General features: G+C 46.0%; 2 protein-coding genes across 2 annotated transcripts; both read left to right on the forward strand.

Moving 5' to 3' along the window:
- The first annotated feature begins 4,845 nt into the window (after positions 1-4,845).
- LOC123144908 (bifunctional nitrilase/nitrile hydratase NIT4) lies at positions 4,846-8,477 on the forward strand. Its single transcript, XM_044564165.1, has 5 exons — positions 4,846-5,267; positions 6,251-6,430; positions 7,092-7,385; positions 7,628-7,909; positions 8,132-8,477. Exons 1-5 carry the CDS (start codon positions 5,129-5,131, stop codon positions 8,260-8,262), a joined length of 1,026 nt encoding a protein of 341 aa, XP_044420100.1. The 5' UTR covers positions 4,846-5,128; the 3' UTR covers positions 8,263-8,477.
- Positions 8,478-8,986: 509 nt separating this feature from the next.
- On the forward strand, positions 8,987-12,479 carry LOC123144909 (bifunctional nitrilase/nitrile hydratase NIT4). The gene is made up of 5 exons (XM_044564166.1): positions 8,987-9,335; positions 10,321-10,512; positions 11,304-11,597; positions 11,787-12,068; positions 12,198-12,479. Exons 1-5 carry the CDS (start codon positions 9,191-9,193, stop codon positions 12,365-12,367), a joined length of 1,083 nt encoding a protein of 360 aa, XP_044420101.1. The 5' UTR covers positions 8,987-9,190; the 3' UTR covers positions 12,368-12,479.
- Positions 12,480-13,368: the final 889 nt, after the last annotated feature.

Raw genomic sequence — 13,368 nt, forward strand, 5'->3', positions numbered from 1 at the left:
GATATAGATCTCGTCTTTTTATCCTTAGTAGCAACGATACATACGTGTCGGTTCCCCTTCTATCACTGGGATCAAGCACGGTAAGATCGAACCCACTACCGGGCACGTCTTCCCATTGCAAGATAAATAGATCAAGTTGGCCAAACAAAACCCAAATATCAGAGAAGAAATACGAGGCTATAAGAGATCAAAGAAACTCAAATAATTTTCATGGATATAAAAAGATATGACTGATCATAAACTCTAAGTTCATCAGATCCCAACAAACACAACGCAAAAGAGTTACATCATATGGATCTCCAAGAGACCATTGTATTGAGAATTCAGCGAGAGAGAGAAAACCATCTAGTTACTAACTACGGACCCGAAGGTCTACAAAGAACTACTCACGCATCATCAGAGAGGCACCAATGTAAGTGGTGAACCCCTCCGTGATGGTGTCTAGATTGTATTTGGTGGTTCTGGACTCTGCGGCGGCTGGTTGAATATTTCGTCGACTCCCCTAGGGTTCTGGTATTTTTGGGGTATTTATAGAGCAAAGAGGCGGTCCGGGGGGTGCCCGAGGTGGGCACAACCCACCAGGGCGCGCCTGGGCCTCATGGCGCGCCCTGGTGTATTGTGCCCCCCTCGGGGCAATTTGCAGGTGCAACCAGGGCCCATTGCCTTTCTTCTGGCTCATAAAAAATCACAAAAATAGTTTCGGGGCATTTGGACTCCGTTTGATATCAATTTCCTGCGATGTAAAAAACATGCAGAAAACAGCAACTGGTACTTGGCACTATGTCAATAGGTTAGTACCAAAAAATGATATAAAATGACTATAAAATTATTATGAAACATCCAAGATTGATAATAAAACATCATGGAACAATCAAAAATTATAGATACGTTGGAGACGTATCACATGGCGATTGCATTTCATACAATAAAGCGACAACCATAAGGCTCCTGTCAGTTGCCGATAACTTTTACAAAACATGATCGTCTCATACAACAAATTATATCACGTCATGTCTTGACCATATCACATCACAACATGCCCTGCAAAAACAAGTTAGACGTCATCTACTTTGTTGTTGCAAGTTTTACGTGGCTGCTACGGGCTTCTAGCAAGAACCGTTCTTACCTATGCATCAAAACCACAATGATTTTTTGTCAAGTGTGCGGTTTTAACCTTCAACAAGGACCGGCCGTAGTCAAACTCGATTCAATTAAAGTTGGAGAAACAGACACCCGCCAACCACCTGTGTGCAAAGCACGTCGGTAGAACCGGTCTCATGAACATGGTCATGTAATGTTGGTCCGGGCCGCTTCGTCCAACAATACCGTCGAATCAAAGTAAGATGTTGGTGGTAAGCAGTATGACTATTATCGCCCACAACTCTTTGTGTTCTACTCGTGCATATCATCTACGCATAGACCTGGCTCGGATGCCACTGCTGGAGAACATAGCATGCAATTTCAAAAAAATTCCTACGCTCACGCAAGATCTATCTAGGAGATGCATAGCAATGAGAGGGGGAGAGTGTGTCCACGTACCCTCGTAGACCGAAAGCGGAAGCGTTAGGTTAACGCGGTTGATGTAGTCGAACGTCTTCACGATCCAACCGATCTAGTACCGAACGTACGGCACCTTCGAGTTCAGCACACGTTCAGCTCGATGACGTCCCTCGAAATCTTGATCCAGCAGAGGGTCGAGGGAAAGTTCCGTCAGCACGATGACGTGGTGACGGTGCTGGTGATGTGATCCGCGCAGGGCTTCGCCTAAGCACTACGACGCTATGACCGGAGGAGTAAACTGTGGAGGGGGGCACCGCACACGGCTAAGAGAACAATTGATGTGCTATGGGGTGCCCCCTGCCCCCGTATATAAAGGAGGAGAGGAGGAGGAGGCCGGCCAGGGGGCGCGCGCCATGGGGGGGAGTCCTACTAGGAGTAGGATTCGCCCCCCCTTTTTTCCTTTCTTCACCAGAGGGAAAAGGAAGGAGAGGGAGAGGGAGAGGAAAGGGGGGCCGCGCCCCTCCTCCTTGTCCTATTCGGACTCCCTAGGAGGGGGGCGCGCGCCACCCCCCGCGGGCTTCCCTCTCTCTCCCTTAGGGCCCATGTAGGCCCAATACTTTCCTGGGGGGTTTCGGTAACCCCTCGGTACTTCGGTAAAATACCCGAACCACTCGAAACCATTCCGATGTCCGAATACTACCTTCCAATATATGAATCTTTACCTCTCGGCCATTTTGAAACTCCTTGTCATGTCCGTGATCTCATCCGGGACTCCGAACAAACTTCGGTCACCAAAACACATAACTCATAATACAAATCATCATCGAACGTTAAGCGTGCGAACCCTACGGGTTCGAGAACTACGTAGACATGACCGAGACACATCTCCAGTCAATAACCAATAGCGGAACCTGGATTCTCATATTGGTTCCTACATATTCTACGAAGATCTTTATCGTTCAAACCGCATGACAATATACGTCATTCCCTTTGTCATCAGTATGTTACTTGCCCGAGATTCAATCGTCGGTATCCTCATACCTAGTTCAATCTCGTTACTGGAAAGTCTCTTTACTCGTTCTGTAATGCATCATCCCGCAACTAACTCATTAGTCACATTGCTTGCAAAGCTTATAGTGATGTGCATTACCGAGAGGGCCCAGAGATACCTCTCCGATACTCGGAGTGACAAATCCTAATCTCGATCTGTGCCAACCCAACAAACACCTTAGGAGACACCTGTAGAGCATCTTTATAATCACCCATTTACGTTGTGACGTTTGATAGCACACAAGGTGTTCCTCCGGTATTCGGGAGTTGCATAATCTCATAGTCAGAGGAATATGTATAAGTCATGAAGAAAGCAATAGCAATAAAACTTAACAATCATTATGCTAAGCTAACAGATGGGTCTTGTCCATCACATTATTCTCTAATGATGTGACCCCGTTTATCAAATGACAACACATGGTTATGGTCAGGAAACATAACCATCTTTGATCAACGAGCTAGTCAAGTAGAGGCATACTAGGGACACTCTGTTTTGTCTATGTATTCACACATGTACTATGTTTCCGGTTAATACAATTCTAGCATGAATAATAAACATTTATCATGATATAAGGAAATATAAATAACAACTTTATTATTGCCTCTAGGGCATATTTCCTTCAAGTAGGCCATAGGACATGGACCGACTCATGGGACTCAAGGCGTCGCCGTCGCCCATGCCCTGCTCTCCCTTGTCGGAGCCTGGAACCCTGACGGTGCCGATGGAGGTGGGATCGATGATGGATCCGTCCGGGGAGGATTCGGCGACATCCACCACGATGCGGTTGCGGTGCCCGGACTTGTGCACCATGCGGGCCCCCGGAGAATGCGACTCTGCCTCGCCAATGTCCACCGTCGCGAGGGCTGCCGTTGTCTCCTGCGCCCGCTGCCTTGCATGGCGGGCCATGTTTACGTCGGACAACGCCCATGTGTTCACCTCTGCCTCGGCGCGCCAACGAAGGGGTTGCGCATCTGCCACCGCGTTCGGACGCCCCATGGGCCGCACCGCCTCCGGTGAGGCAACGACGACACACCTCGCGGCGGATGCAATGGATTCCCGATGAAAGAAAACAGGGCGCGACTACCCCTCCCTCGCCCGACGCGCTCTGATGCCTTGTGGGGCCCACGACGGCCCTCCGACGCCCTCCTTCTGCTATATGAAGCCTTTTGCCCTATAACAAAAATAAGAGAAACTTTTAGGGCGAAGCGCCGCTGTCTCGAGGTGGAATTTGGTAAGTAAATTAAAGTGAAATTGGTTCAGAAGATAAGTAATTTAAGATGATTAATTATCATACGTGGAAGGTTGTACGAAGGGGTGATTGGAAGAAAAGTAAAACATGAAAGCTTACTTTCCGTTTAAGTAGTATAGATAGAAATGAAGACTCTATAAGGGCATGACAGAAGCCTATCGCCCCCGTTTCACCAGGAACTGTTTCCTCTCGCGATCAAAAGGAACCGACAGTTCCTCCAGATCCAAGAGCGCTACATGTGATTCCTCCGCTCTCCTTCCTCTTCGACCGCCGTCTTGGCGTCGTGAAGGGGGGGGGGGCAGGTTTCTCGTTCGGGCGTGTAGAAGTCCTATGGTTTCTAGATTTTTTGAGTTTCCTCCATCGGTGTCATGACGGAGCTGATGCCGATGGTGCTCATAGGAATAATTATCTTCCAGCCCATGCTCCTGCTCGTCGGAGGTGTTGTTGGCACCTGCGAGAGGCTTGTGGAGTCCAAAATGTTGGGGCGGCTTCGATCTGGCGCTGTGCCTTGGCGTGATGGGTTGCTCTTGGAGGGTGACGGTGATGACTGTTACGAACATGCAGAAGACGGTGGAGGATCTAACCGCCTGGTGAAGGGCGAATTTGCTTGGCCCTGGATCCGGTGTTGAAGGGGCTCGGAGGGCTTATTCGGCCGATGTTCCTTATCGGGTTAGATCCAGCCTTTCGGTGAGGCTCCTTAACGCCTCCTGCCTAGGGGTTTCGATGTGGACCAGCTTCGGGTGCTCCCCTTCTTCGATGACAACAAAGGTCGTGGGTGCTTGGTAGTTGGTAAGGACGGTATACAATAGTACAACGGCTTGTATCTTTTTTATTTTTTGTTGCTTGTATGCCTTTCATCTCTCTGTCGTTACTATAACGAATACAAGTAATGTATGTGTGTAAGTATATCTTAAAAAAAAATGCGAAAGTACTCCACGAGATCACATACTCAAGTCCAAGAGAGATGAAGATCTATAGGACTAGTCAATCGTCAACTCGTCATCCTCCTCCTCTCCTCTCTCTTCCTCGTTGGCCCTGCCTTTAAAAGTCGCCAGTCGCCACCAAACTCCCCACGAATGGGCTGGTGCTCCCCATCCGCTCCCCGGCAGCTGCTATCCACCGTCGCACTCTTTGCCTTCGGCGCGGGGCTCCTCACCTACGGCGCTCACCTCTCCTACGTCCACATCGAGCCCCAGCGCGCGCGCACGCTCGCCCGCGATCAATTCGTCCGCGACTACCTACGCAGGAAGCACGACAAGTAAGCCCGCACCCCCCACGGCATCCCCCTCCCAGTCCGCTCGATCTCTCGCCGTTCCTGCTCGTCGGCGATGGCTTTGTCCCCCGCGAGCGTCGGGCCGGTGATTTCGGAGGTGGAGATGAACGCCGGCGCCGATCAGGGTGCCACTACCGTGCGGGCCACTGTCGTGCAGGCCTGCAGCGTGTTCTACGACACCCCTGCAACGCTCGGTGCGTGCTCCGACCCTCTTGTTTACTGTTGTTGCTAGTATAGCCCGTATGGTGTTCGATCATTTGTCTCGCTCGTGTGTCTGTTTGGATCGGGTGTTGAGCGCTAGGTGTTTGCCTTCTTGTCTCACTAGCACGAACTTGCCTTGTTGTAATCGATCAGACTGATGCCTCGAATCGCAAGGATGGTGCGCCGATCTGTAATATTATTCTCCCTTCTTATTGTGATCTTGGATGTATATACAAAGGAATTGCCTTGCTTTCTCAACGTTAGTGGACTAGATGAAAACGGAATTGATAGCTTCTCTTCAATAGTAGTTGGTGTAATTTTCTTAGTGGCAATTTACTAAGTCCCAGTCTTTCTTGCTCGGAAAACAAGTTGTTTGTGTGCTGGTGTGGTATAAAGTATAAACTATCCACTTTGGATACCAAGGGGACAGATGTTCATGCCAGTTTTTTTTTTCTCTCAATTATACATGTGTGGAATGGAAGCAATTATTGCTCTACACTTTGTGGTTATGCGGAAGGAGCATTGGATAGAAGTCAGTACCAAACTTGTTTGTTTTGCCACAGAGCTGTGATGTCAATCTTTAAGAAAGCGAACACTAACTTGCAGTCTCCTACTGAGAGATTCCTTTTGGGTCGATAAAATTCGATTATCTATTTGTTTTCTTGCATGTTTTTTCTTTTTATTTCTATGTTCTTCCCTATTAAGCAAGATCTATTGGAGAGTTGAGGCCTCGTATCATTTTTCTTAGTCTTTTAATTAACAAAGTCATTAATGACTTAACTGCAATAAACGCTGTGCCACCAAATCGAGGGAAGAATAAAATAAATAAATACAGTATTACGCCAAAAGAGTTCAAGGATTTGAAATAGGAAATGCATGTTGGTAGGATATCTTGTACTCCATTTATTTACATGAATTCCTTACAGGACTGGACAATGTTTTGTTGCTGCTAATTTTGTAAATGCATTGTCGACAGATAAAGCAGAGAAATTGATAGCGGAGGCTGCTGGATATGGTTCACAGTTGGTTCTTTTTCCAGAAGTCTTTGTTGGTGGCTACCCTCATGGGTCTACCTTTGGACTGACTATTGGCAGTCGATCTGCCAAAGGAAAAGAAGACTTTCGGAAGTATCATGCGGCTGCCATAGATGTGCCTGGTATTCCAAGATACTGTCAATATATATACTCACTGTACATTGTTTTTCACAATAGTCGCCGTGCTTCATCATTTTGCTTGATGCTTATCATTTCCTAGTGTGCATTTTGCTTTTGATAAATAGAAATACACCTAGAATCAAACTATTGTGTTCGGCTTTGGAACTGTAGATTCAATCCATATGTTGAGCTACAAATTTTTGAAGCACACAATTATTTTTTGATGTGTTACAGTTACATTGACAACATATTCGAACAGTTTAGTGCTAGATATGAAGTATAAACCACAAAATAATGTAAGACTATGTATCACTTCTTTTTCCTACATTGTTGAAAAATGGAAAAGCAATCATGGAAAAAACCCTCAAACTTGCTGTTCAGACCACAAGCTGATAAGTTACAACTGGTATTACTGAGCTGAAGTGTGCATGATATTTGGTTCCCTTTTCCGTGCTTTACAGCATTTCAAGAAGTAGAGCTCTTCTTCCAAAAAAAGTAGAGCTCCATAATTGACAAAACCTTTGATTTTGACCTTGTTAACTTTCTTTGTTATGTGCCTGGTCGATGGCGTAATTCATTATTCACGTACATTTGATTTTTTAATCCAAATCATCACAACAGAGCATAGTGAAAAAGTAATGTGAGCATGCACGACAAATGCAGGCCCAGAGGTTAGCCGCTTAGCTGCATTGGCCGGAAAATACAATGTCTTCTTGGTGATTGGGGTTGTTGAAAGGGCAGGCTACACACTCTACAATACAGTGCTCTCCTTTGATTCTCTGGGAAAGTACCTAGGAAAGCACCGCAAGCTCATGCCTACCGCACTGGAACGAGTATTCTGGGGGTGTGGAGATGGATCTACCATACCTGTTTATGATACTCCACTTGGAAAGGTAGGTGCCGTCATCTGCTGGGAGAACAGAATGCCACTTATCAGGACAGCGATGTATGCCAAAGGTATTCCGAGTTCTTGCGATGTAATATGTTTCCCAACTTCAACACTTCCTCCGTATCAAGATTATTGAATATTTATTGGCAGAAACTGAGATCCCACGTAAGAGTTACTAGATTGGCTCAACGCATTAACGTACAAAAGAATGGCAGCATGAAATCTAAAACTAGAGATAAATGCTGACAACGAACCATGACATGTTGTTGAGTTTATATTTTCCCTGACGTGCACTCCTATGCTTATCCAGGTGTTGAAATATATTGTGCTCCCACTGCGGATGCGCTGCCAAGTTGGCAATCTTCCATGACACATATTGCGCTTGAAGGGGGATGCTTTGTTCTGACAGCAAACCAGTTCTGCCGCAGAAAAGACTTTCCTCCCCCGCCTGAGTATACCTTTGGTGGCCATGAGGAGGAGCCATCCCCAGAAACCGCTGTTTGTCCTGGAGGGAGCGCCATCATTTCGCCATCCGGGACAGTGTTGGCAGGTCCCAACTATGAAGGCGAGGCCCTCCTCACAGCTGACCTGGGTAAGAAGAAACCGATGACTCCCAAGTCTATGCTAAACACATACTCGTATCATTTTGGGTACTTATACGCAGTACGACACGGTGTATGGATTTATCTATTCATATGTTTTCAGTAATCTACAGTTATCAGTATTGCAGCTATCACCTACATAAATCCATATTGTGACCGAAACATGACAAGCATATAAATTCTTACTAGAAACTTGGTGTTCTGTTTCGCAGACCTTGGAGAAATTGTTCGAGCCAAGTTTGATTTCGACGTCGTGGGACACTACGCGCGCCCTGAGGTGCTGAGCTTGACTGTGAAGACCGAACCGAAGCACGCCGTGTCTTTCACCTCTACTGTGGGATAAGATTCGAGGCGCAAAGAGGGACGATAGTTTGAAGACCTGATGTCCAGTAGTCTTCCGTAGTCGTGTATAACAAAGTTCTCGTCCAACGTCTTTGTCGGCATTACAACAATAATTGTGGCTTCATATATTTCTTGTAAAGATTCTCTACTGGTTTGCTGTTACACTCTCACTCGGTAGTCACCGGCCGCCATATATACAATTTCTATCAACTTTAACATCTTGTTAGCATACAGGGATGTGGATGCTTACCGAACATCACCTTCCCATTGTATGTTTTTTCAAAAAAAAATCTTCGATTTGATTCAATCACTGGAACAGATACCAGTATCCGGCATCAGGGCTTCCGAATTTATTTAGGCGCTCGCGATCGCTAGAGAACAAACAGGTGATGGCTAGCCGCGTATATATAAAGGAAACAGGTAGACATTGTTAAAAATTACTTCTTCCGTAAAGAAATATAGGAGCGTTTAGATCATAAACGCTTTTATATTTTCTTCACAGAGAGAGTGCGAATCATTTTATCAATGGAAGACAATTTAGAAGCTGGAAACAGCGAGACAGCTGTTCAGAAAAAGAGAGGACAAGGCTGGACAATGCTTGGAAAATAAGAAAATAACCGGACAAGGCAAGAGAGGCCTAGAAGCATCAATCATGCGCTGTGGAATTCAACTCCCTCCGCTTTGTCGTCGTACTAACAACCACTGTCACACTCACACCAGCGTGGAGCCGTGGATTGATTGGCGCTCTCTTTGTATAGTAGTAGTTCACTCACCCGCTCCGGCGCTCCCCGGTCCCCACCATCCCCGCTTTCCCCTCCAATGCCCACCTCTGCTTCCAATCCAACTTCCACATCAAGCTCCAGTTCGTCCGTAAGCCTCAGCGTCGGAAGTAGCGCGATCGATCGAGAGAGTTTCCCGGGCCCACACTGATGGCTCTGGTTCCCTCGGGCTCAGGCGGCGCGCCGGTGATCGCCGAGGTGGAGATGAACGGCGGCGCCGACCAGAGCGCCACCATCGTGCGAGCCACCGTCGTGCAGGCCTCCACCGTCTTCTACGACACCCCCGCCACTCTCGGTATAACTACCCGCGCGCCGGTTCCCCTGCCTTGTTAAACGAACCACTTAATTCTTTCGTTAGCCGCCCTGTTGCTGCTCGATTACCTCTGGAAGAATCACCAGCGTGTTGGATAATTAGTTATAGTTGCCATCAGCTGAGATGAGATCATGGAGATGATGGCGTCTAAACTTTTCTCGGCGCAGTTCATTTCAGAGTGATCCGCGGGTGCTGTGATGACTTGGTGTTCTCTGTCAATGGGAACCACCAGTTTGTTATACACCGTTGCTTTGCCATGATTGGCAAATCTTCTTGTTTGCATCTTTAGGGCGTCTATAGTGGTAGAAAAGGTTGCCATCTCGCTGCAAAACATAGCAAATTAGTAATGCAATGGTGGAGACGGCTGTTAATGATCATTGTCTCTTGTATCCATTGATTTTGATGCATAAGCCTTGTCTTAGCTTGTTCGTGCTTCCTTGGTTTTCTGCGTACGAAAATTAGACTTGTATATTCGTTCTGTTTGATTCACACAGCTGAAAGTATTGTGGCCTGCAGGCAGCAATGGTCATCACTCAAAACTAATATCTTCTTTCAAGGCTTGTTATTGACCATGTATTTATACTTTTTGATGTCAAATGAAGCTAGCTAGCGTTATGGGAAGTTTAAAGGGAAGCGAGGATGTTCCTTTCTTTTTTTCAAACCACTATCGACATAACCTAACAGAGATTTACTGTACCAAGCCAAATAAAACGATGAAACCGCTGCACTTCCCAGTTTTCATTCTAGTATGCTGCCACATCATGGTCGCATCTCTCATGTCCACCACCTCTGCAATTGCCTGGCACGGGGACATAATTCATAGTTTGTTTTTTCTGGATACATGTGCTTGGCCTCCGTAAAGATCGACCCGCGCCGCGCGTCAGTACTAACATTTTGGAGGACCAGATGGTTATTTATCAGCATAGGCTATGTGTATCTTTTGGTAATATCGTTATTTCCACCGCAGATAAAGCAGAGAGATTAATAGCAGAGGCTGCTGGATATGGTTCACAGTTGGTGGTGTTCCCGGAAGCTTTTGTTGGTGGTTATCCTCGCGGATCCACCTTTGGCTTTGGGATCAGTATTAGTATCACTAATCCAAAAGACAAAGGAAAGCGTGAATTCCAGAAGTATTATGCAGCCGCCATAGACGTGCCTGGTACGTGAGAATGTAATGGACTATTATATTCTATTCTTATTGTTGACTATTGTTAACTTTTAAGGCATTATCTTCCTAATATATTTTTCCTTGAACTGCTCCTGTTTTTAGTCTCTTTTTTGTGTCTGACATATGTGTAATTTGGAGAACAGCTGACATCTGCTTTTTTCATCTTTAGCATGAAGCATATCTGCATATCAATAATTGCTTTAGAACTGAGTCATGCCTTTTTAGTATTGGGCAGAGGAAGAACTGATTTTTGCAAATGCACATTCTTCATGGCACTCTTTGGTTGTGAAATGGAAAATCAAATATCTTTTCACATACTTCGGTGAACACTACAGAAATGTGGTTCCTAATAGACTGTCAAGGGGTTCGGAGAAGGAAGAAATTGTTGGATGAAATCCTCAAAGCTAGACATCGAGTTAGTTTGTTGAGAAAAAAAAAGTCTTAGTATCTGGTCGTTCGTTGTCTTCCTGATGCAGTTTATGAATATAATTTCCCAAAAAGTATGGACAACCGTCTACCGTAGATCATTGATAATTTGATACCTCATACCTGGTTCTGCAGCTCCAGCTAAATTTTCTGGTCATGTTCTTCAATCTCTGCCGTTGATTGTCACCGAGCAACTCTGCATCTTACATGTTAATTGTTTTAATATTCCATTTATGTTCTATTTTTATTTTAGCTCAGCTAACAAGTTTTTCAGCTATTTCATTACTCTCAAGTGTCGACATATGGTTTGTTTCGACTAGCACTGTGTATGTTGTTACTGACAGAAGAACCTGCAGGTCCAGAGGTGACACGTTTAGCTGCTATGGCTGGGAAATATAAGGTCTTTCTGGTAATGGGTGTGATTGAGAGAGAAGGTTACACACTGTATTGTTCAGTGCTCTTCTTTGACCCTCTAGGTCGGTACCTGGGTAAGCACCGCAAGCTCATGCCGACGGCATTAGAACGGATAATATGGGGATTTGGAGATGGATCAACAATTCCTGTGTATGACACTCCACTTGGAAAGATTGGAGCCCTTATTTGCTGGGAAAATAAGATGCCACTTTTGAGGACAGCACTGTATGGTAAAGGTAAGGCTTTTCATGTATGCTAATAAAAAGCCTAGAGCCAGCATTCTTGGAAGTGCCATGGCCTCATGAGATGATAAGTTGATAACCTTGAAATACATCCCTGTGTACAAGCCAGATAGGTTAATGTAGTAGAAGATATGCACTGGCACTGCTTTGAGTTTTTCCAAACACATCTTGTGTTGTGTGCAGGGATTGAGATATACTGCGCTCCCACGGCTGATTCAAGGCCAGTTTGGCAAGCTTCCATGACACACATCGCCATGGAGGGGGGATGCTTCGTGTTGTCGGCAAACCAGTTCTGCCGCAGACAGGACTACCCTCCGCCGTCCGAGTACGCCTTTGCCGGTTTGGGAGAAGAGCCTTCTCCGGACACCGTTGTTTGCCCTGGAGGCAGTGTTATCATTTCGCCGTCAGGCGAAGTCCTGGCAGGTCCCAACTACGATGGAGAGGCGCTCATCACAGCCGACCTTGGTAAGACAGTAACCAGATACATGCTCTTTGTGCAGCATACTACGTTTCTGTACCCGGTTCTACTCTACTGTACTTATTCCCGCATGCAGTTGGTCCCGAAAGATTCTGATGAAATGCCTTCTTGTGCAGACATGGGAGAGATCGTCCGGGCCAAGTTTGATTTTGACGTGGTGGGCCACTACTCTCGGCCTGAGGTGCTGAGCTTGGTAGTGGATGACCAGCCGCACCGCCCGGTGTCATTCACCTCTGCTGCGGAGAAGGCTCCGGCTGCCAAGAGCGACGGCACCGCAAAGCCCTGACGACCATCAGCTCAGTCACAAGCAGTTAATATCATCGATAGTTTTCTTTTTGTGTGAAACGACCTCTATCGATTGATAGCTTAATAAGCCGATGAAATGTAGGCTTGGATCACCCGCACGCCCCTATAAGTTTTGCTGCTTGTGACGGGACAATCAGCTGAGGTCCGTTCACCGTGTGATGCATCTGATATCCACTATGGGTGTCCTCACACTTGTTCCCCTCCCTGCTAGTACTGGCTACTGCTGCCCACTGCCCACGCGCAGGAAGTGCCCACTGCCGAGGGTGCCCCGAACCCAATTTGATGGCGATTTTTCGGACGTCCGGACAATTTTGATGACAGCTGTTGAATGGCTAAAATTGTCCGAACGTTCCGGTCTGGATAATTTGGTGACGGAGTTTCTCTAAGCTTAGCACTTTTATTATCTGAAAAATCCAAAATGCTTATTAGTGCAGCTGCACTAATTGGGTTAACCGAGCGTACGCGCTACACAACAAAAAATTCACACAGCATGGGGTGCATCCGAGCAGACCTATCATAAAAGGTAATTAGCATCCCATGTCATCATTAAACTACAAAGATAGAAACTATCTGGTCCTCGTCGCTTGGAACGCTCTCCACTTTGCACAAGTCAAGAAAGAAAAAATACATGCATTTATTTGGGTTTTATAAAATTTTAAAAGTCATAACTTTTTATTTGAGTATCGGAATTTAGATTCGTTTTCACCTTCGGGTTATTTGTGACGAGTTCTTCGAAACTAGACGAACTTTTGTTAGAGCAACTTTGGGTGCTGCAGAGGCAACTTTAGTGCTATAGTAAAGCAACTTTTCTTAGTTTGCCTACTATGGTTGCCTATCAACGAGAAGTCCTTATAAGTTGCCTCCCATGACTATCATGTTCACTAAATTCACATATAAGTTGTCTACCCCACTATCGAGGATGCTAACACTATGTTTTAGAGTATAGGCAACATGAGCTACACCGACAGACAACTTCTACTA

The sequence above is a fragment of the Triticum aestivum genome, chromosome 6D (assembly GCF_018294505.1).
Source record: "Triticum aestivum cultivar Chinese Spring chromosome 6D, IWGSC CS RefSeq v2.1, whole genome shotgun sequence".
Classification (NCBI taxonomy): Eukaryota; Viridiplantae; Streptophyta; class Magnoliopsida; order Poales; family Poaceae; genus Triticum; species Triticum aestivum.